The following is a 25,681-nucleotide window of genomic DNA, read 5'->3' as shown; positions in this document are numbered from 1 at the left end:
GGAGGTTAAGGGGTCGTGCACAACACACCCCTGAATATGTATTTTTTAAGAGTATTTAATGATTTCGTTATAGGGGAAGCACAGTGTTTACCGTTACGACCCCTCAGAAAATAAGAAACCACGAGTTCGCCACTGCGTCAGACCATAATAATTTTACGATATCATCGTAGGTAGGTACATAATATATACTATATAATACTATTAAAATCGTAACACTAATTAAGGTCGGTTTTTAGCACCATTCGTTCGCGCGAGAAAAGCATAATATTGTCTTCCCCGTCTGCCATCGTCGACAAACACATAACAACAAAATAATATTTTTAATTTACGCACCTAAATATTATAACGACGTACAATAAATAATAAATATAATATGCACTATACAAAAAAAAATAATATAATATTACCTTTATTATAATATAATCCGATTGCAAAAAAAACAACACATAAAACGATAGCGTATCGCAATAACAATAAAAAACGTTTTTTAAATACACAAACATAATATTCGTCGTCGTCGTCGTAGTTCCGAATAAATATACCTATTATTGTTATTAAAATCGCTTTTCCGGTGTGCTGCAACAGCAGAATATGTCTTTCGCATCACAACGGTAATATAAAAGATCGATGACAATGGTGCCATTTTATATTTGCAGACCACTACGGACTCGCCTGAATCGGAGTAAAAAACCAAAGCATACAGAGTATTAATTTTTTTTTTTTTAAAGAAGAGGTTTTCCCCTCCACCACGTCCCTTCGGTAACGATTTGACAGCAGACCCGTCGTTACAATCGACGACGACGACGACGACGGCGACAAACGATCAAGTCCTTTGGACGGGCGCCGGTATCCTGGTGACGATCGGCGAATCGGGTTTCGAGTCTTTCCGGGGACTGGGAGCCATCACTGCGTACCGGTTTATGATGTCGGCCACCTGTTGGCAGAACGTGTCGGCCGAAAGTTGCGGCCGCTGTTTGGACGACCAGTGCCGGCCGCCAGCCGCGTTCCACGTGTTGTTCCGGCCCAGCAGCGGTGTGGCCGGCGTTGACGACGTCGAAAACGATGGTTGATGTTGGCCACCGTCTGCATACGGTGCGGGTGATCGGCGGCTCGGCGTCGGCGTCTGCGACCGCCCGAAAGCTGGCGCTGGCTGCTGGTGTCTCGACGACTGGGTGGTAGAACGGTTTCGGCGGAACGGCGACTGCTGCGGGCTAGGCGTCTCCTTGCCGCCCGCCGAACGGCTTCGTGGTGGCCGCGTCACTCTCGTCACCGGTGGCGTGCCTACAATCAAAAGCATAATGATGACGCACTGCGATGATGTATAGGTAAGGTAAGGTTAGGTTAAGTCCGATTAGGTGTATGTACTATAAAAATATTAAATAATATGATGTGAGCTGTATTATACAGGAGGTCAAGCCTGAAGTAAACTATATTTTAAAAATATAGTATACGTCTTGATACATTTATATTTAACTTGGGAAAAAAGTGCTTAGTATGACTTTGCTTAAGAATGTTGGGAAAACAAGTACCAAACAATTAAAAGTACCTAGTGCCTAACGTAAATATTATAGTATACTCGCGGGTACTCGGTATACAAAACATTTAAATAATATTATATGGTTTCGAGTTTTCGACGCTGGGACAAGTTTGCCCTTTTTGAAACGATTGGCTGAAAAATAGGACACTCCTGAGGTCCGTCGCATATCTGGTATTTCTATATTCATCGGTCATCGCATCTAAAATATATAATTAAGTGGAATGGTATAATATGCAATGTTGTTTGTAATCGTCTGTAATCAGTATCCTAACTAATGGTAAGTGGTGGTTTCGAGTTGTGACTCTCTTTGCATACACCCTTTATTTTCTGTTCAAACTACCACGTTAGGGGGGCCTCAATAGCATTGCTACCCCTCACCTGCAATGCACCCTATAGTAAAGTACTCTTACAACTTACAAGTATTTCAAATTATTTTTCGTCGAACACTCCTCCTGAACACTGAGTTGTGCAATTATATGTTTATTATTATTATTTAGCCAGTTACAGTATTTTATACTATTATTAATACACAGTAGTTTGTCTTCCTACATTTCTTAAACTACAGAAATTTATTATTATAGTTATTACGTTCTATACATTTACTTTATCCATTAAAACTAGTAGGTAATTACATTTTTTCATCTCTTTAAATTTTGAGATTTACCTATTCCAGTCGTTGGGTCATAATCGTCCGACAGATCTAATTGAGCAGATCCACGGCGATGGCATTCCGACTCGACGGAATCTATTAATCCTAGGTATATTTCATATCATGAGCGTTTCTACTTTCTATTACCTACTCGTTTTTGTTTTTTTTTTTTTTGCACAACATTTGTTTTGAACTTTGGGCGGAAATTAAGATATTTTACGAGGAACCATTGGTGAAATTATGCGCGCCGAATCCGGCCGTTTTTCATTATTACATAATAATAATAATAAGTCATAGCGCGTATGTCCCGCGGTCTACTATAAATAATAATAACAATGATGATGACGACTATTACGACTGAGCACGCGGTGGTTTAGCGTGACGTCGTGCAGACGCGTCCGCGGTGACGATTACGGCACACGTATATTATTATATTTTATAATATATGTTAAAAAATGTATAGGCGTGTCCGACAGTGTGGACGGCAAAGTCGTATAATAATAATAATAATAATATGTGTGTACGTTTTATATTATGCGCCCAGCGTGGCGTAGGTATTATATAGGTATCATGATGTATGTTATATAGGTAACAAATTATAAAAATATTTTTTTATTTTTTTTATCCTATCTCTCGTTTGACGTGGTTTCGCGCTGTTCCCCGCGGCTATTCGTATTTTGGCCGTCTCCGCGAATCGTGAGCCCCAAACGTACTGCAATCCGTTTTAGACGTCGGCCGATTCATCATAGTCGCGTATACGGCGGGAAAACATTAAATACCATTATAATTTGTAATCGGTGTAAGCACGCAAGATACGTCCGTGAAGTTGTGTTAGGTTAGTGTTAAATACGTGCTCGGACAACTATACAGGTATAGCGTACTCCCCCCTCCATCTTCCCAAAGGGTATCGGCTGCAACGTAAATCACACAAAATAAATCAACGATTGATAATTATTAATTAATTAAACGGCAATGTGAGGTAGGTTATTCGTTTGTTCGTCGTCACGCGACACGCACACAGGTACGAACGAGTTGAAAAAATTAATCCACTATAGTATTACCACAGAATATAATATATATTATATATATTTCATATATGCTGTGGTATTACTGCGAGCTCGACTACTATGTTCCAGTTTTCGACCTCCGCTAGGCTTTGATCGTCGCCTATGCCCAAAGATTAATTATTTAAACACAAAACGCTGAGATCATCTCGGTCAATTTGTGAGCAATTTTTTTTCTACATGCCTTGTAATTTGAATTGCATAACATTATGTGCTTATAACCGCGAAGGAATCGAGGCATCAGATTATATACATTTGTACTGTTCTCGCAGTTTACGTTAACGGTATAAAAACCATAATTTTCTTCAATTGAAAAATACAATAAATTTTAATAAAAATTAGAAATAATCAGCTAACACCCTATAATCTAACAGACATCGAGCGGAGCGATCAATTAACTCGAGAACATGCGCAGTGGCGAAAACTAAAGCTATTATTATGCTCATTATACAAGCATCATACACAAAAGTATTATACCGACGGTTCTTATTTATTTTTTGTATTTTTTTTAATAGAGTTCGCGTTTGTGGTTTATTCAAGAACTATATTATTTATTATTATTGTTATTGTTATGCTGACCCGGGTACGCTTTTCATTAGTTTCCCTCTTTTTCTCTATTGTCAATTTGACAAGTAAAAGTTATTATTTCTTATTTTCAAGATCACATCACGTCGAAAAACGATGTTATAATTTAAACATTACGCGTTTTTCTCGAAATACAATTAAACCACTTTTCGTTCGATGTTGGACGCACGCTTTCGAAAATAGTTTATAAAACGACTGTAAACAAAATATCGTGTATGCGATTATTTCTCTATTATTTCGAAACTATTATGTAAAATATATTTTATGAGGTAAAAGTTATGCAAATCAAAAAAAAAATAATAATAATTATCTTCATCCGTAATTTGTTTAATCAAATATTATAGATGTGTGTGAGTTTATTCCACAACTGACGTTATGTTTAACGTCCGAAAATTTACCAGTGCCTGCGTAGGTACGCGTACCTAATGAGTAATAATAATATAATTTATGCACAACGCGTAATAATATATTATATACCTACCTACAAATATACCGGCACCGCTTCGAGCTACACCCTTCGATTCTATAGTTCAGGATAAAACGTTATACATACGGTTATATTATATAGGTAAAAGCACCCGGCATTCCTGTCGCAACTGCTTATTCCACCGTGATCGGAGTGCAGTCCGATCAAACAGGTATAGTACACGCGTGGGCAATTTTGACGGGTTGAGAAAAACAATTTTTTTTTTAAAAATCTGAACCCAAATTGCTGCTCTGCGTACGTACGTGGTTTTGGCTCGGCGTGTCAAAATGTGGGCGAGATAACATTTTAAATACGCGTGGATTACATTATTCGCTGGAATATGCGTGCATGTATATATTGTATATATGCATATTATAATATATATAATAAACGTGATGATGTATAGGCCAGCCAACTGAAAACATGTTGAACCACGTAGGGTTTCGACACAGTAGTCTGGACAGTGGGAAGGTGTTTGTATGACAGTTATGTATATACTATAAGGGATTGGTCGGCTAAATCTGGAGACAGCGTTCGAGACGAGAATATTTATGGACTTCGTGTAGTTTTGAAATTCAAGTTAAGCTATAAATTCAGCTTGCGTAAACCGTTCAAATATATAATATATATTTTACATAGGTATGCATTATAATTTATTACACACATACATAAATGTATATCGTGTCAACAGTGATAACGGCGAAGAGACTAATGTGTATAGTGATCAAGTGAATGGTCGTCACCGTCGGATATTTCTCAATCGGCTTAATAATATACCGTGGAATGGTATGGCACATAGATAAGTTACTCTATGCAATATACCTACCAGTATAATAGATAATGATAAAAGTACCTAATATTAATAATAATAATAATAATAATGTTGCGTTAAGAAATTACAACAAGATGCGAAATAACATTTTCTAGGTAAGATATTATTGTTATTGCGATGGTTTGAAGTTCCCGCGTATGTAAACTGTGATGTTACTCGTAGGAGGGGAAACGTTTATTATACTACTATACCGCACCATGTACCTCTACTATACCACCTCATCAACATATTATTGCAATCCATCCTACCTGATTTAATCCTTTGGTGTTCGTGTCGACTGCGAGTTCTCACATAATATTACATTCATAAACTCTAACCACAATCAGATATACTATAATATTATGGTTATAAATTATAAGTATATGTGACTATAAGAGTATATATACACAGCAATTCAAAATGCATGCACAAGACTTAAAAATATATTCTACCAAAATGCAAAGCAGTTTTATCAAAACATTCGTATATGATGTATAGGTAACATACCAATCTACTTATTGTTTACACATTTATTACGCGACTACTAAGCCCATAAGAATGAGTATTTCAGTATAATTTAAAATGTATTAAAACGAGATTACCAATCGTGACAAAACGCTTGTGGCTACGCGTAGGATGTTACCTGTATCGTAACATTACAAAACTAATTATTGTATATAATTAATTCTTTGTGGTGGTCCTAAGTCGTGAGTAATTATAACATATGTTACTTTAATTAGCCATCGTGTCTGTTGAGCTGAGAATTAATTATATTTTCTTGTTTAAAAAAAAAAAACACTAGAAAAAATTTAACATTTGATAATTTAAAATGTTAAATATTTATGTAGTGACCCGGAGACGAAAAATTACAACTATAACGTCCCGATTAAAAAGGAATATCAATATCGAACTATTTTCATTGTGATTCGTTAAGCATGTTTTATTTTGTAACGTTAAGGTCATCGTAGTATGTTTTTTTATTATTTAGTTACCTATAGGCAAATAGCGGACCAATCTAAAAAATATCGAAAAACCTCTTTCGTTTAATAATAATATGTACGTTTAGGTCAACGACACAAACCCGCGTATCGTTGTACCCGTACCTACATAGGTATTATTAAAATAAAATTTTCTCTGGCATACATCACACCAATGCCAATGTCAACGCTCAGTAAGCAATATATTATTGTATACATTTATAATGTATGCTAATGATATTATAAACGGTGTTTATAAACAGATAATTGTGACTGAATAATGTATATATTATATCAATCCTAGTGTAGAATGTACATATAATATACAGTCAACACTAAACGGCAATACACAATACATCAAAACGAATCCTACTGCAAAGACGTAAACTTAGAGTTTTTTTTTTCAAAATTGGTTAAAATGCAGAAACTGTTATTTTCGAGTTAGGAGAATGTACAATGTTTGTACAGATATGAATTATTATCGCATAGTGAGTCGATCTATATGCGCACGAATGGCATTTTAAATGACATTATATTATGACGCTTACCGTTTGATTTTTGCACGTGTTTCACGTTAGAGTTGAACGGCGGCGAAGCTACCACACCCAGACTCCTGTAGCCCTCGTCCGATACTTCCGAGCCACTGTCTGTGCCGACCGGCTCCGACTTCTTCGCGTCCCCGCGGGCCGTATGCGACTTTTTCCGGCCCGCCGACGGTGGACAATCGTCGTATGCGGCCACCCTCAGGCTGTCCGACACGCGGCTGAACGGCGTCGTGTCCACCACGGACTCTTCCTCCCTGACGGTCGAGTGCCGCCTCTCGCCGATGGCCGTCACCGGCATGGGGTTTAGCACATGGTACTGTCCGGTGCCTCGGAAATTATCTGAAACCCGGCAAGTGGACGAAGTGTCCACGGTCACGTCATCGTCGTCGTCGTCGCCATCGTCGCAGTCGTCACCACCGTTCCGGCCACTGTCCATTTTTCCAGTCTCCAGGTGCTGTATGTCCACGGACGACTCTCTGGAAGATCTTTGCAGACGGTCGCTCAACTCGGCGGCCAGTTCCGGCGTGAAGTTCACCGATATCTTTGGCGTCGGCGTGTCGTCCACTCCGCTTCGCTGGCGCGCCGCCGACGGCGAACGGCTGCGGTCGTTGGACTGTCGCTGTCCGTTTGGCACATTCAGCAAACGATCGCTGCCGCCGTTACCAGCTCCGGACGATGGTGACGCAGATCGCCGTGTAAGTCTCCTGCTGGGCGTCACCGACCTAGACCTGCAACCCGAGTTGGCCACGGCCAAGTGGTCGGTGGCCCGCCGGGGAGTAGGACTCCTGCTCCGGCGGCCAGCGTCTACGGGTGCGCTCAATTTGGCAGTCGGCCGCGGGGACGGCGAACGGCTCCGGCGGCGGCTCGCCCGCTTAGCCGTGGCTAGGCCACCTGACGTCAAGCTCAGGCCGCCGGAGTAACCACCGTTACCGCTGCTGCCGGTGCTGGAAGTGGATGAGCGTCGTGTTCTTGGCGGTGATCTATATATTATACACACACAATACATGTACATACGGAGATGGTAAATTATGAGATATTAAAATATGTAACTGCAGGGTGAAACAGAAGCTGCAGTGTTGGTAAATTAGGGCTGTGAATATGTAGTTGTATCTAAGCTCAGAAGGCAGTAAATGTTGTGTTGAATGTATTACAATAAGGAAACGGTTAAGAAAAATTTAAGATAATATAAATTAAGTGTACAGTTGAGTACTTGAGTGGTAACCGGTAACACTATTATCCACTTGAATACCAATGGGATAAGCAACTCCTCTTAAGTGTACAATACTATACTTTATAATAATCTATTAATTAGTTATAAGTAGGTACTAGTAACTAACAATTATAATTGAAAATGGATGAGGGAGTTACAGTTTAATAAAAGTGTTCGCATGTGGTTATTCCGAATGATTTCTATGATTTCTATAATTATTTGTTCTTAAATACAATAACAACATATTTATGAAAGTATACGAATACGTATTCCAAATATACAAATTAAGTTTTCTTAAAACATGTTAAGAACCTCATTATTTAATGAAATGTATCATCATATATTATATTATTATGTAATCTATCTTCATACCCTGTCTTATACAGGATAATTGTTTCAGTATGCTCACCCCATTTTTGTGTTTAAATTATGCATAATTCTAGTTTCTGGAATTTTTAAGTATATAGAAGATATTTTCGAATAATTATATGACTTATTATTTTTAGTTCGAATTTCGATTACAATACGTCAAAGTATTTAGAAATATCATCTGATTTACAATTTGCATTAAAATATGTAGGCTCCTATTTGATAAATTAATGTTGGTATCGCCATAGGATACTCCTATTTTTAAATGTGAAAATCGAAAAATATCGTTTTTAACTACACTTAAAAATTTCAAAAATCAGAATTTGAATATATGTATAATTTGAACATAAAAATGGGATGAGCATGCTTCAAAATCATCCTGTATCTACAAAATTTACTGTGATTACTCTAAATCTGATAGTTCAAATTTAAATTTAAAAAGAAATTAGAATATGAACTAATATTTTAATATGCTCAGGACTTTCTTAATATTTTTAATTAATTGCATTATATTCACAGTCCTAATTATAATATTACTATTAACATAACACTAATGCCGTTATTCGAAGTAAAAAAAATCCCCCCTGTGGTATTTATTATTGTACTTGGTTATAAGATTATGCTATTCGTTCTAACTTCACTGAAATGGCATAATAACATATTATAGCTTTGTGCTTTGAAACTTATCAGCGCTTATGTCTTACTGATTTTACAATGTCAGTAAGTTTATTTGAAGTGCTACGATATTTTTCCTGTTTCCTTCGGAGAAATTTCTTACGAAATATATAAGGTTTTTATGTGTTTTTGAACAAAAAACCAAATGGATTATTAAATGTTTTTTTAGTTTCGCATTATTAATGCGTAGTTGTACATGCCTATGAATAATAATATACTGCATGCAAATCCTACTCGGTACATGCTAAACGTATTAAACAAACATAATAATATAATACAGTAAAATACAACAAAGTACTGACCTTTCGTAGTGTACTTGGGCGTGCGATATTTCCAACGTGGGCCCGCCGCTCCTGACACCCGTCAGTTTTGCAGATACCGGGGCTCGATGAGCTATTTAAGTAAAATTAATAAAAAAAAAAAACAATAAAAAAAAAAAGAAAAAAAGAAACTAAAAACGATAAAACAACAAACGCATGACCAAAACTAACTACAACGCTACAACAACACAATATAATGTGTCCAGTGGGACATTTTACGCAAGAATCAATTTCTCGACAAATGATCTACACCAATACTTTATTACTGTTGACCTTGTAGGAAACGTATTCTATTTTTGTTCCCTGCCGCCCATAAGCTTTACACTAATACGTAGGTATATATTATAAATGCGGCCACATAATAACGTACGGCTTTACGGTGTGTTGTTTAGCGGACAAGATATGTTTTTCCTTCCATTACATATATTTGTTTTCTTTCGCTTTAGGTAAAATGTGGCTTACCAGTTTTGCATCGACACGGGTCGTGTTTGTCCAAGTAATGAGACAGTGTGTCCCAGCCTCCGCCCACTCTGACCATAACGTGACTCCTCAGTATCTATATAAGGATGATATTATTATGCACTCACGCCGAATAGAACAACAATATAATATATTAGTTGAACGGACATAAGTATATTTTACAAACACGATTGCATTTAATATACTAATATAATAATATACCATATACACAGCACTCACCCTGACAAATATTAAGACTTTAGTATCACCGATACGGTATTTTCCCTCGGACACTCTGATCATTGGGAACTGGGTCGGACACTTGCACCTCTCTACAAGATCCCGTACCTAATGAAATAAAAAATAAGGTTACGCGTACGTTTGGTTAATGTATAAAAAACAAGGTACAAAAATAATAAGAGATGAGATTTTGTGGGCACGGCAACCACGCCGAACGCAGTAATTTGTATTTGGCACCTGAACATACGTGTATGTAGGTACCTACCATGTTTCACAGCAAAGTAGTATAATATGAAAAATATTATCGTTCAAATTAGAAAGTACCGTACTGAAATTCGTGAATTCAATTTCATATCAGTGGCCAGAAATAATAGAGTAATAACAGTACTTAGACAAATCAAACCAACTAATATAATTTTACGATTTTTTTCCCAGTTGAAATCTATCTACTTATTTTAGCCTATATTATATGAATAATAAGAAAATATACAATTTAGTTCGTTTTATGTTATTATTTTCATATCATCAGATTTTAAAAGACTGAATATTTTTCCTAAAAAAATACTCTTTTCTATTCCAACAATTTAAGTTATAACATTCTAACAAATGTACTAAAAATATTTATAATATTTTTTAAAAAAAAAGTTAATATTTTGTCATAATAATTTTACGCTGCATAATTTATTTATTTATTATAATTTAACCTATTTAATATAGATTGCTTATCATTACGATAAGCACTAATGTAAAAAAATACGTTAAATTATTTTCAAACAAGATAAACAAAATATAATATACATGTAATGACTACTAATTTGTTCAACATATTTACTATGATCATCAGTAATTTTAAGATAATGTAATAACTTGAACTATAATTTGTTCTCTCGTAATCGTACATCAAATAACAAGAACATAATATTAATAATACATTGATCATGAGATAAAGCTATAATAGAAAATAATAGAAATTAGCTATATGAATATTATAATATTATACAATAGTGATTATCAACCCACGAAATGTTTACCGAAATAACTGGTTTTACAGTATTAGAGTTTCATATATATATATATATATATATTATTTTTCACATACTATTATACTACATTGGTTTTATCTACTCATATAATTTAAGCAACAAAGTATTTCGTTTGGATAAAATATATTTCCACGCAATATTGTGCACAATGTGCCCATGTTTGTCATTGAACTTTCTGTTGAGATGCCGACTTATGTTTTTTTTTTTTTTTAATTAGCATTATAACTGCGCATTGCACCGAATTTATTCTCATGTCATTGTACTAAATTTTAATTAAGTTGGGCCCGGTGTATGTGATGTGGTTGTATCAATCACAATCCACTGTGTTCGTTCTAGTTGTGCCGCGGGTACGCTGCACCGGTGGCTAAGGTCGGCAACTTCTTAACGCTTTGTTTTCACTAATTCGCAGTGTCACGACGTTTTCTTATTGTCCAATAAAAATCAAGGTTATGTGCGGCATTCAAACCGATAAAGGATCATAATTTTTATACGAACATCATCATGATATCGGTAAACAAAACAAAACAAAAAACAATGTTATTGGACACTGATTTTCAATGATAAAATAATATTGACCGGCTATAATATTATAATATTACGTCATATAGTATAGATATACTGTATACCAGAAAATGGATTTAAATATAAGTAATTTTATTATGTTTGAACGCAAAATATCAAAATGGTTGTGTTTGTATTGTGTATAATATTTAGTTAATATAGTTTTAACTATAAATTCGACCGTTACAAAATATAAATTTGAATAAATCAAATATATTTCATCATGTAATAGAAAGGATGTATTGTGAAGTTATCTCGAAATAATTGATTGTATTCAATAAGTACGAATACATCTAATTTATTCAAATAAAATTAATCTCAACTCTACAAACAATGCTCGTATTTTTTATGATAATACATTAATACATGCGTATAATATATATTTCATATGGGCGTAATGTTTTATGCGTTTATCCGAGAATATTAGGTAATCATGAAAATATACTTCGTATATTGAAGTACTACTGCTTGCAATTTTATGTAAATGCCCGATGTTCCAATACACACCTTTATGATGACTTATTCTTTCAAACATTTTATGTAAACAATGTTAATGTCATACTTCTAGATAATATTTTTACTCGTTTCAAAATATTTCTGGTATGAGAAATTCTTCGATTCCGCATATCACCAAATAATAATTTTTTTATACATAGTTAAATATCTAATTTAGTTGAATATTTAATTGAGGATAAAATAGTATTATATTATCAATAAATTACGCAGACAATCACTGTATATAGCTTGATTCCGTTACTCTATTATATTATTTTTTTTACAGCTACAAGTGACTACACACTATCAGACCCCTTACAATAACAAATTTATAATTTTCAGTGTAGTCGGTTACATTGTCAATACTACAAAAATTTCACTTCCTAGCTTTGTGGTTTTATCATATCATCACGCAGTACTTTTCTTATTATAAGTAATTTCAATATTAACCTATGTAAATGCGTAGAACTCGAATATAAAATCATGGTTGTACATATTATATTGTTATGATTATATATTCGTGTTTTAGTTCTTCTAATATGTAAAATAAATTGAAGGGTCGTTTTCTAATATTACGTTTAACACATTTCAGTACATCATTATACGGTTAAATAGGTAGAGTATTATTGGGTCTTATGTTACATAATTAATGTATAAATGTACCTATATAGTTTATAGTTTAAGTAAGTATCTACAAAGTAGCAACCAACAAGTAACAACTAATTCTGTATTATAATATGTAAAATACCGATCTAAATTTCTATCATCAAATATTGTTCATTATTCATTAAATATCTCTATTTTCACACTTACCATTTCATCTAAGCTTTTTAAATCGTTAGTAACAATTTGAGGAGATGGCGCGTATTCGGTTAAGTCTTCGCCGTCACTCAAATCAGTATCATCGCCATCATTAAAATCAGTTCCTTGTGAAAATTGAGCATACTTTTTATCTGCTGCTATTTCCCGATCAATCTGTCTTTCCATTTGCACTAACATCGGAGCTGGCACACCAACTCTAGCACCACGTCTAGCGACCTAAAAATAAACATAAATATCATTATTTTTTATTCATATTAATATTTTTTTAAGCTTTTTTATACAATACAATTTTACCTCTAATAAACACAAGATCACGTGTTTTTCATTTTTTCGCATTATAAGATCATCTGTTTCAAACAGCAGACACTCGAAAACACCAAGTCCGTTTCTGCACCAATTGATGAAATTGGAAACATTGTCTCTAGCAAAAAACGTACCACCTTTAGCGCCGGGTAAATATCGTACAGCTGGTAATTGAAGAACTATGCTCGCAATGCCGCTAATATTAGATTTCCCAGCCGCTTGTCTTCGATTCACGTGTTCCTCTGCATAGTTCCTCACACAGTTTGAATGCTACAAAATAAAATTAAACATAATGTTAAGGGTTTTCATTTACTTAAGACTCTAGCTAACATACGTATATTTATAACTTATAATAGTGTATTTTATATCTTTAGTTCCATCATGTATAAAACATTGTCATAAATTTAAATTAGATATCTAGTGTAAGATAGCTATAGGTAGAAGTAGACATATTTAGAATGACTAGAATATTATATTTTTATTTTGTATGTATTTTTAGTTAATTTTTTTAGAAGTCGACAGCTATAATTATATAAGATATGTAGGTATATGTATTATGTATATGTTAAAGTAAAATAAACAATACTACGCAGTTATGTCTATAATTTTCCGTCAATCAGATAATCAAATTATTATTTTCGAGTTGACGCCTACGTAGTTATTGCAAATAAAAAAGTATCAAAATGTTAGATGAGCCTAGCCATGTTCCAGTTTTTTACATGTCAAGGGCGATTATTAAAATAGTGATACTTTGCTTCAAACCGATGGTTTGTTAGCATTCACTATAATATATTGAATATTGATACGTCATCTGAGCAAGTATGCAACAGAGTGCAGATGAAAGAGTACAGTTAAATATAAAAAATCGTGTGAAATACACATTCAGTGTTAACTACTATTGACACTTATTACTTAAGTACCCATTCAACAACAGTTCAATACCTAGGTACTGTATATTGAATACGTTGACCGTAATTTTACTTAATCAATTATTTAATTCAGTACAAGCCAGATGGAAACAATTGCCGACAATGTTCCTATATGATAATGTCACACCAGTAAATACTAAATCCAGCATATTGCAGAAAGACTACCTGAATGTATGTTAAATCATAATATTTATTTATTTTAAGTTCACATATTACATACACATTGTTACAAATTTATCTATAATAGTATAAAAAAATTTTAAAATCAAAATATAATTCATTCAAATGAATTTTGACATTGTAGTTTTATTTATTAGTTTAAAATATAGGAATGAAATAATTAAACATGCGTGTATATTTTTCTTGGATATATTATTATGGTACTGTATTTATAATAAGCTAAATATTTATTTATTGAATATTAATTGAATCAAACAACAATTGAAAAATATGTTAATATTTTTATGTATATTATAACTTTGTGTAAAAATTAAATTTATCCAATGTAAGAGATTTATTTAGGTCAGTCCATTGTTATAAAACCAAGGATAAATTTAAAAAGGCTTCTACACCTATTTGCGCCCTAATCCAAGTATGACGTTAAGTATGCTCGTGAACTTTTAACCAGAGTAATATTTTTATAACCTCAAATATATTATGTATTATTGATATTTACTATTTATTTTTTTTTATAATAAAATGTATAGTTAAGGTATAAATCGATTCATTTTTAACCAATCATTAAACTAATAGACATTAGTGGGTACCTATAAACTAGTACACAGCACAAATATTTATTAGAATCTATTTTTTTATAAACATATATATGACAATATACCATAAATATGACTAAACTAAATATCTTTATTTTTCATTTAAAAAATGATGTGATTTTTTGCAAGAAACTATGATCAATGCAAGTTGAATAAGAATTATTATTTTTTTGAAACTTGAGTAGGTACGTGACAGTCGATAGACAATAAAAACATTTGTTATATGATAAAATAGGCATACAGTTATAAATATATTTTGTATTTAAATATATTATGAAACCGACCTATAGCTTTGCAAGTACCTATATTATATTATTATTGGGTATTCGCTATGTTAACATCATGACTACAAATATCCTAGAGTTGTTCATGGACGGATGGAGGTATTTCTGTTCAAAACTTAAGAGCTACACTATATATTTTTTCTGTGATTTATATTCAGTTATAGAAAACGTCCACGCATATACAATTTCAGAAATGGTGAAAAAAAAGACAATGTAGAGCAAATCGAATTGTGAAAATAATCAACCGTAGCCATTTACGCAGCAAAAATTGTAATCTGAATTCAACTTGCGTTGAAAGTATCGCTGTTTTCTATTTCTCTGTAAATAAGTATATCGTTTTCGTTTCACCCAAACTATATAATATTTCTCATCTGCTTTGGTCAATCGTAACATAGGTATGACGCTTTCCAATAGACTGAAAATAACCAGCGTAATGTCCTTACGCGTGACAACCAAAACGAATCAAAATAATGTGTTTCCTGTCATTAATTATTGCCATTTTCATAAGCAACTTCTAACATTTTAGGTTTTGCCAAAAACTTAATAAACTAAGAAGGAAAATAAATAAATTAGGTATATTAAAATATATATTAGGAATAGCTACTAGATATTTTTCTACTGCAAGGCAAATCGAGGAATCTTAGATATATTTTTGGGTATAGTGCAGTGAAGGAAATATCAAGTAGCGTGCAACATTTTGTTAGGAATTCAATTAACTAAAAATATTATAAATTGATTTTTAATATATTATATTTTATTGATTTTTTATTGATTTGCGTTTCTATGGCAATAAACAAACGTCACGCAAAAAAATCAGTAAAAAAAAAAGTTGTATTTAGCCCAAAACATATACCTATATGTTAAAAAAAACAAAACGCAATAAATAACATAAGTATGATGGAACCATGTAGAATAATCAATAATATCCTTAATATAATTAAATAAGTATATTATGAATGAAAACGGTAAAGATCTCAGTAATCTATAATTATATATAGTGGAGTACCGAGTAGTATGACATGACGTATAAAATGAGGAGCTTACACTAAGATTTTTCAATAACTCACTGTAAAAAATAATTTACTGCAGTCTTATAAACCGAATTTATTAAATAAATTACGTTCGTAGAGAAAATAAGGACTCCGTTCAGGCTATAGTTTATGCAAGACGTTATACTCGTTATGAATGAATAGCATTTTGTATGTACGTTCCAACGCGTCGCGCTCGGACTGAAGTAATAATAATTATTGGTAAAAATAAAAATAAAATGTAAAGAATAATTTATTTACAGATACCATTAACCGTAAGATAATTTTATATTACAACATATTATATTATATTACAGTGGTTAATTTAAATTATATAAGATTATAATAATAATAATAATTTAGAAAATATTTTTTTCAAAATGTTATTGGCTTATTAATATTTTATGGTTTTTGAATGAAATAATTAAATCATATTTAGTGGTTGCTTAAAATGTTGCATTTATCCTTTAACATACCTAGTTATTTTATGATACTAGATAATCATAATATAATATCAAATATCTGCAATGTTCAAATGTATGCTGTCTACAGTTTTTGGCCTCCCAAATATTCTAGTTATTTATTTACCAGATTTCTTTTCGACCTTTACACTTGAATATAATTTGCAAATCATCATGTACATTGTATACACGCTAGTTTGACATACTATAACCATTCATTTTGACCCGATTTAGTATGTCCGAAAACATTTCTAATGTTCATGAAAGACACCAGCAAGAGGTTTATTGGTCACGTACTCACGTATACCGTTAAATAAAAAATTAACATTATTACAAAAATATAAAATATAAATTTAAATGTATAAAAATTTTAAATCAAACGTAATAATTATTTAGTTGAGTAACGTGGTAATAATTATTATTTTGTTGATAAAATGTTCCGTTAGCTAAAATGGGTTTTTATTTATTGTTGTTTATATACATACACACTTTTTATCACTATATTCCGTGGTAATTATTATCCAACTGTACATGTGTTGCTAATTGATAATTAAAAATCTATGTTCTAAGAGATACGAAAACCGACACTCATCAGTTATAACTTATAACATTTCCGGAGTTCAGTCATGCATTGTAAGAAAAAATGATGTAATTATGGGAACGGAAAAGGGAAATATTTTGAACTTGAATAACAATTTATACATACTTCTAAAACTAGACATATTAATTTTGAAAGAAAGTACCTATTTGTTTTTAATTTAAACGCAGAAAGAATTATAATTTTAATATTATTAACTCATTAAATAATAAATAAAAATACAACAAGACATTACAAACTTGCGAAATTATAATTTAAAAAAAGTTAGATTTATCTTTAGACAATTTACAGAATTATTAAGTTGGCCGAGTATTTTTCTACTATATTAGTAAAAACATGCTGCAGATATCGTTAGTTGCAATATCCAATGTAGTTATTACATTATGGTATAGCGTAATTTCTATGTTATACGAATCGAATAATATTACAACCACTATTAAATAATAAGCTGTTTATGTGTAGCGCGATAAAATGCTATCCTAGGTTTAAATGTCTTTAAAATGAAAATAAGAACAATGCAATATGGTTGGGTGATACGTATATAGTATACTAATGACTTGTACAGTCGTATAATATATAGTGGTCTATTTTAGAGATAACATCAAATATAGTACACATCATCGAGAGAATATTGCATATTATATCAATAAATTGTATGCAATTTATGCATAACTACAGTAAATTATGTCAACAAAATGCATTATTTCAATAAACAACAATAATATGTGTATACGATTTTAAACCTGATAATATTAATAATATAATACATAAGAGAAAACGAACTAGAACACAACCCTAAAATCCCGTTAAAGTAGTTCAAAGCGGAAAAATGTTTATGAATTTAATAATCATAATAAAACAACTTGTATGAATACATGGATTATTTGTCAATTTGCTTCATTTTCACCGGTAGAATATAAGGGCCATTAATCCATTAAGGTGTTTGAAACACATAATGGAGACCATCAATAAATGGACGGAGCACGTTGTACGTGATTTCCTACAGGAAAGAGAAAATCGTGAGGCAATCATATGCGATACAATACTGAACGGGCGTACCGCGTTCGACGGTATGCGGAATAGAAACTACCTATAGGTATATAAATATATAATATTATGCAGTAAATTTAACCGATACGATTTACTGGAATAAGGACCTATCAAGTACCTATAATAGCACTTAAATGTATAATAATTGTAGTCAATAATTGACTGTACCATATATGTGTATACAAATAATAAGCGAATAGTTATTTACACACAGTACACACATGCGGATTAATGATTATAATGGGTACGCAATAATAATTTTTAAAACAATAACTTTTTTTACAGATTGCCTTAAATTATACCTGATTAATTGAATAGATTCCAGATAATAAGTGGTTATTTCCTCTAGGTCCCCTCATCAAGACCACTTAAAATAGTTTAAACTAATTATGAATCGAGACTAATAAATAACCATAACAATGATGAAAAAAATATTTATCAATAATAATTTAGTGTATTATATGATAATAACAAAAAAATGTATTTAATAGAATTTTTCAGACACGATGTATCCATTTATCCATGTTTTCAAATATTTATTTGTATTTTTCATAAGAGTACTGAATATTATGATATTCCAAATATTTATTTGAATGATGAATAATATTATAAAAGTACCTACAAATATAGAAAAAAATATATTGTTGATAACATTGTATATGATCACAATTCAATATTCATACTAATTAGATATTACAGTCATCGATGGGTTTTTTTTCCTAGGTAGGTATTTGCTCGTTTTTAAGTGTCAAACAAATACATAACACAATTATTCATCAGTGTTCTTTAAACTATACTTCTATATACATAACTCTTCAACTAATTTATAATATTATTCAATGTCAAGAAAGATAAAAAAAGCTGTTGATACTAAATCATTAATTATTCTTACTTAAATTCAGAAATGAATAAAAACTGTTTAGTAAGAAGCATTTACAAATTATATACTTTTAATTTTTTAAAAAGACGATGAAAGCTAGTTGTATATAAAATAATGTTATTCAACCATAAACTGCTTTGTTTTTTATTTGATTAATTATTATTATTTTGGTTATATGTAAGTACATTTATTTTGACAAAACAATCATATGATAAATTTATTTTATATTCAAATATTTTCATATTAAAAAATGTGTACCTACCAGTTACTTAGTACATAGTTAAAGAACAAAAAGATTCTGAATAAAAATTGGGATAACAGATACTAACAATACATTTCAATGAGCAATCATTGATATTAAAACACATGTTATTTGTTTAAAACAAAAGTAAGTTTTTCATAAAAAGTAAAACAATATTATGTAAGAAAAAATTTCTTGCTCTGTTTTGTTAAATTGAGCTATTAATATTATATTGTTAAATATAATTTAACGTAAATTTATTTGCAACTGTTCAACCTACAATGTACATCGATATATTTAGTCATTTATTCTAAATCTAGAAGTAGACTTAAAGAAAAGAATGCAGTATAGTTTAAAAATAATCGTTGTTAAAAAGAGATGACCTTTTTAAATGGAATCTTCCAAAGTGATAAAACTCAACATTGTAAGATCCATGCCAAGTCCATTCCGAAAAAACTTTGAAAAATTGTAGCTTGCAAATATATATTGAATTTGAATAGTGTTATTTAGAACATAGACTTTGGATCTATTCAGTGGATAGTGACATATTGTTAGATTATAACGGGATGATTCAGTGTGATAATATTTTATCATATAGTTCACGTTTTAATTTTAATTTATATCATGATTCACCATGAATTTAGATTAATAATAATGATAGAATAGGTATAACTTTACCTTGCACAAAGCCACGCCGGTATCAAGTCTATCCATGAAATTATTCACGTTTATGTAGAGCTCAGGATACAAACCATTCAGCCATTCAGCTAAATCCTCTTTCATAGCATAAAGATATTCTTCACTGGACTTGAACGGCCGAAACGACCGTGATTCCACTAATAATGCCATCTGTAATAAAATATTTTACATTACTACACAATTATACAAAATATATTTGATATTGAATATCAGTAAAGTATTTTAGCCGGTTATGAAATAGTATTACAACATTAGTTTATAATATGATGCAGTAATCCTATAAAAAATATTAAGTACTAGAATTTATTTAATTCTTAGAGGGAGGGAGCTTATTTGTTTGTAAGATTTGAAGACTTCAAAATTGTACAACATTCTATAAATAGATATGACAACACATAAATCATAAAACATTTCAAAAAGGTCACTAATTATATACTTTTAAAAATGCATAGTATAATAATATGTAGGTAGTTGATACCTATACCTATGCATATGTTTAAACTATATACAGAGAGCGAAATTTATTCCTTTGGAACAATATTTTTGTGGAAAAATATCCCGTTGACAACAAATATTATTATTTATTTAAACTGTTTTTAATGGATATTACTATGATTTCGTAATCCATTCGGCGTTCTAAATTGATGATGTTGGACAATAAATCGATCGGAAACGTTATGGGACATATTCTACCTATTGGAAACATATTATATTGTTTATTCTGTAGTACTAAAGTGATCAATAAATTTAATATTTTGTTGAAATCGTAATTGCTCAGAAACTTATTTTCGTGCAAAATATTTGAAATGTACATTATTAGGTTACGGTATACGATTCCAAACAAATACTTTTCCGGCAAAATACGTTTTAAAACTAATACTATTCCAACAAAATACGTTTACAAATTAATAGGATTCCGAATTATATTTTCTGACGGTTCCAAATACATACTTTTCAATCAAAAAAATTTCAGAGCAAATGCTTTTTCGACAAAATATGTTCACAAATCTCAATTCAGTTCCAAGATAAATATAAATGAGAAAATAATATTTTAAAAATGTTCACGTTCTGACCCAGTAATATTCAACAAAATACTATTGTATTCATTAAAAAGTAAGATATTATATTTGTAAGAACTGCAATGTCAAATACTGAATATTTTTCAAACTATTAAAAAATAGTTATTGAAAACCTGTATAGAGTTAACCTAATCTATATCATTCACACATAAATATCTCGGATTCTAATAAATGTTTTTTGTTTATAATAACCAGTATGAATTTAACAAACAGATATAACATATTATTATACAAAATACAAATAAATTATACATGCATTTATCCCTCACACTATTCACATTTACTATTCATTAGAATCAATGTATCTACACATTTTTATTACCACGGATAATTCGCTATGCTGAGTTCATACACCTGAATATCATTGTTGTAACTTTGTAATTGATTACAGTTTTTTCTTTTAATAAATAATTATTAGGTACTAGGTAGGTATTGTAACATAAAAAGCATTCAAAAAATAAAAGATAGAATAATAATTTTAAGTGACTCAATTTTTAATACTAAATCATACTTATATAGTCTTTATATACACACGTAAAGAGTGACATTTATAATTCTAAAATTTAATGGGAAACTACCAAAAAAACCTACAATTTAAAATACTTCTATATTATATAAATACAAACTTTAGTATACGAACTGAATGCACGATAGAGTGTAAACTTGGGAACTATGGTTTAAACATTTTAATCTTATAGGTGACAAAAATTATGAGAACCTTCAGATTATCGAAATATATTAAATAAACAATTAATATGATATCAGAAAGTATTCTTGTATTAAAATATCATGTCTTTGTACTCAAAATCACTATCAAAAAAGATTTATTTTATTTTATTTATTTTCAGGTGATAAATTAGTTCTATAATACCAAAATGCGTGTACCTTCATGACAATAATTGTGTGACCTAGAAGACTAGAAATCAGAATGTATAGTATAATTCATTATAATACAAGTCATTTTATATGTATACAATTATTTTACGTTTAAAAATAATCTATTAAAGACTCAAAGAAATTTGATATAACAACAGGATTTTGTGTGGCTAAAAAAAAGAGCACGCACGTGGCATGGTGGTCGCCCACACTGTTTATAACGGACCACTTCCAAATTGGGCTGTTATTTATACTGAAGGGAATAATCTAATCATTCAATATGAAACAAATTTATTATGAAACATTATAGTAACAATAACTGTTAAACAAGATGGCATCAATTTAATTTGTTCCATTATTATAACTAAAAATACTTAATATAAATTTACAACACATAATAAATATTAATAATACAAAACACCGTGAGTTATGAGAGTTTATGACTACATCATATTTAAAAAATGATGTGAACAAACCAAACGTCATATTATATTCTTCACGTGTTAAGTAAAATGTTCCACATGTGATATTAACATATGCACTTGCATTATACAGATTAACTGGTAAAAATCTGAGTAACATTAATGAGTGTTAGTGGTAAGTAGAAGTGTTTTGTAAATGGAGTATTTATTTTAATAAGACAGTAAGTTTACACATCAACGTAGTTCATAGACCAGAGGTATTCAAACTCTTATATGCCATGCCATTTGTTCACAAAATTTTGGTGATTCCCGAATTAATCAAGACCAAAAATGATAATATTTAAGTGTATGTCAATATGTTTATTTATAATATATCAATAATTATTTGACAACAAATGTAATATCTATGCATAGAAAACCAAAATTAAATATTTTACGTTTAGAATAAAAGAAGATAATAATCGCATTATTATAAGTTGTATTATTTGTTCCCCTGACTAACTACACTGCACCGCGGTACACCTTGTAACAGCAACGCACAGTTTAAATACCTCTGAGCAGTCTGGCGTAAACAGTAAAATTATATAGAAGTGAAAAATTTAGCTTAAAATAATTATATAACAGTTTATTTTATACTCTCCCATACAATATTAAATATTGTATTTATATTATACTATTATAGTATACAGATGCATTTAACTCATAATTAAACTACATTTTTTTAATTTAAATTTGGTACCTACTTATTTGATAGCCATTGGTCATTAATATAACGTCTTTAAATTTGAAATAAATAATAATTATTATTATTTATCATAAAATATATTTTTTTTAAAACATTTACTACAATTATTGCATCTAAATAAATATTTTAAGCATATACCTGTTAAAAAAAAATATTTTTTTTAAATGATGGATACTTTTGAATAATTTCATCGTCCTTGTTTCTCGAAAACTATTGAGAAAATTTCGAAAAATGTAATGCTTATATTTTTTAACATATTATTATAAGAATGAATCTACAAAATTGTTTAGATAGACCTGCCTATGTAATTATGCAACTCTTAGGATATTTTTAAGTGTAACAAAAACACACTACCTACCCAAAATTATTTTATAAAGATTTTATAGTCATTTAAAAATTGATACAATGAAATATTTTTTATGGAGGCACTATGAAAACAATTCTCCCCTAGGTATCAGTGAAGTAAGACAGTTTTACACTTAATAATTAATAATTATTTAAACATTTTTTTTTATTTCGAAATTGTATTCTTGGTAAAAGCAGTTTACCATATTTTAAATTTGATGATTAAAACTTACTCTAAGCAATGTTATTTTATCTATACAGTCTACTCATTACACATTACCTAGGTATGTATATAATAATCTCGATTTTAATGTATTATATTGTTTTTACTTATTTAGTAATTTTAAAATAAATAACAAAATGCAAATTTTTATATCGAATAAATAATTAAATTAATAATAATACCATTTATTATTTTATGCCAATACCCATTAGCCATACAGTTAGTAAGTAGTTGAAATAAATATAAAATCATACATTGTTAAAATAATTTAATAGCTTATTTAAAAATGGACTTATCCATATAGTCTATAGTGCAATGTTCACCACGGTTCATCAAATATTAGCTGTAATTAAATAATTTATAATATATTTTTCATGATTTAAATGACTATATTATTATGATTGATATTTGCAGTAATAGGTTTAATTATTTTAAAGACTACAAAACTATATAATAAACATAATTCATTCTTCACTTTAATAGCAATTTAAAACCGATAAGATGGAAGTAAAAAATGAGATTTATAGAAACGGTCTAAAATGGTTTTAAATTTTCATATGAGAATATTTATTATTACGTACTTATGTTATATTCGATCATTTTACTAAATCTTTAATATATGTATATGGGTGGGTACCTATTATATTTGTCTCAATGTATTATTTTTTTTTTATGTAAGTAATATAATACGGTTACTGTTAAACTCTGCGCACGTGTTTAATTATAAGCATTGCAAGCATGTGTTATAAAAGAACCGCATTTTATTGATATTCCTGCCCTCCGGTGGCCAAAAGCGACACACCTCGGGAGTCGGGACATTTTTGCGCATTGTATTTGGCGCAATCGATTGGGCCGCAGCCGGCAAAGGGAGCGCGAGAGTGCTGCACATATACACCTAACATTTGGCTGAATACCCTAACGTCATGATAACACGAAACCAAAATATTAAACTCCTAAGAACCACGTACCTTTACAGTTGTAATCGTGATTTCAACTTTGGCCTTTGACCGTCACATGCACACACCTCACACACGTATTGTAGTTATGATCGCAAATAATAATATGGAACATTACATTGACCAACACTGAACACACAATTATATAAACTACACAATGTAGTTGGAAATACTCGGAGCAGTGATACTAGCGGTCCAGACTACTTTAATTATTGGGGTGGACAAGGATATTTCCTTGTGAGTATGATTATTTGAGGGTCAACGATCATAATATTATATTACATTTATATTATTATTATGTATCTATATACTACCTTATACATGACTACACCAATAAACGAGTCAATACGACTATTATAACAGTATTATTTTATCTAAATGACTATAGTATTTAATATAAATATATATATATATTAAATATTTTATATATATATATATTTATCATGTGTGCACATTCAGTGATCTATATAACAATGTAACATATAAAAAAATTTCAACACCCAGAGTTACATTCGACAATAATTATCGAAATTAAAAATACACGTTCCTCGTAATATATTGTTGTTCGAAAGTCGTTCCGTGTATAATATATCGACTCTGAATATATAATATATTGCATATATTATTTTATATGAAACATTATCATAACATAAACACATTATATAATGCTTTTCGTGCGTTTATCAATTGTTTAAAAATCAATTACAAACCTCGGTATCTGATGGATGACGGAATCACCAGGGCCGGATTTGAGCAGTGTCAGAAATGTAAAAATGTAAAAGCAACTGTTGTAATGGTGAAGTATTTAGTATTGATAGTCTTCGGACTAGCCATATTATTGGCCGTCAATGGCATACAGAAATACTACAATATATATATATATATATGTATATAACGATATTAAATTGATTAAAAAATAAATTTAACTATTATATTATAAAAAACACGGTGATATAATATT

The 25,681-nt window shown here is 30.6% G+C and overlaps 1 protein-coding gene across 1 annotated transcript; it reads right to left on the bottom strand.

The window, feature by feature from the left end:
* Window positions 1-541: 541 nt before the first annotated feature.
* On the bottom strand, window positions 542-25,681 carry LOC111029928 (GAS2-like protein pickled eggs). Its single transcript, XM_022309174.1, has 9 exons — window positions 25,431-25,681; window positions 20,054-20,224; window positions 13,123-13,401; window positions 12,820-13,044; window positions 9,908-10,015; window positions 9,671-9,764; window positions 9,191-9,281; window positions 6,638-7,614; window positions 542-1,281 (listed from the first exon to the last, which is right to left on the bottom strand). The coding sequence occupies exons 2-9, from the start codon at window positions 20,222-20,224 to the stop codon at window positions 824-826; spliced, it is 2,403 nt and encodes an 800-aa protein (XP_022164866.1). The 5' UTR covers window positions 25,431-25,681; the 3' UTR covers window positions 542-823.

Source organism: Myzus persicae, unplaced genomic scaffold (assembly GCF_001856785.1).
Source record: "Myzus persicae strain clone G006 unplaced genomic scaffold, MPER_G0061.0, whole genome shotgun sequence".
In the NCBI taxonomy this organism is placed as follows: Eukaryota; Metazoa; Arthropoda; class Insecta; order Hemiptera; family Aphididae; genus Myzus; species Myzus persicae.
Note: the sequence above shows the minus strand (reverse complement) of the source record. Positions and strands in the feature narration are given on the sequence as shown.

What these genes read in the sequence shown, in the direction of transcription:
- LOC111029928 (XM_022309174.1), bottom strand. Translation starts at nt 20,224, where the DNA reads ATGGCATTATTAGTGGAATCACGGTCGTTTCGGCCGTTCAAGTCCAGT. An exon ending in AAGTCTTAATATTTGTCAGG is followed by an intron (nt 9,765 to 9,907) that starts GTGAGTGCTGTG and finishes ATCCTTATATAG; the next exon opens with ATACTGAGGAGTCACGTTAT. An exon ending in CCCGTGTCGATGCAAAACTG is followed by an intron (nt 9,282 to 9,670) that starts GTAAGCCACATT and finishes TTACTTAAATAG; the next exon opens with CTCATCGAGCCCCGGTATCT.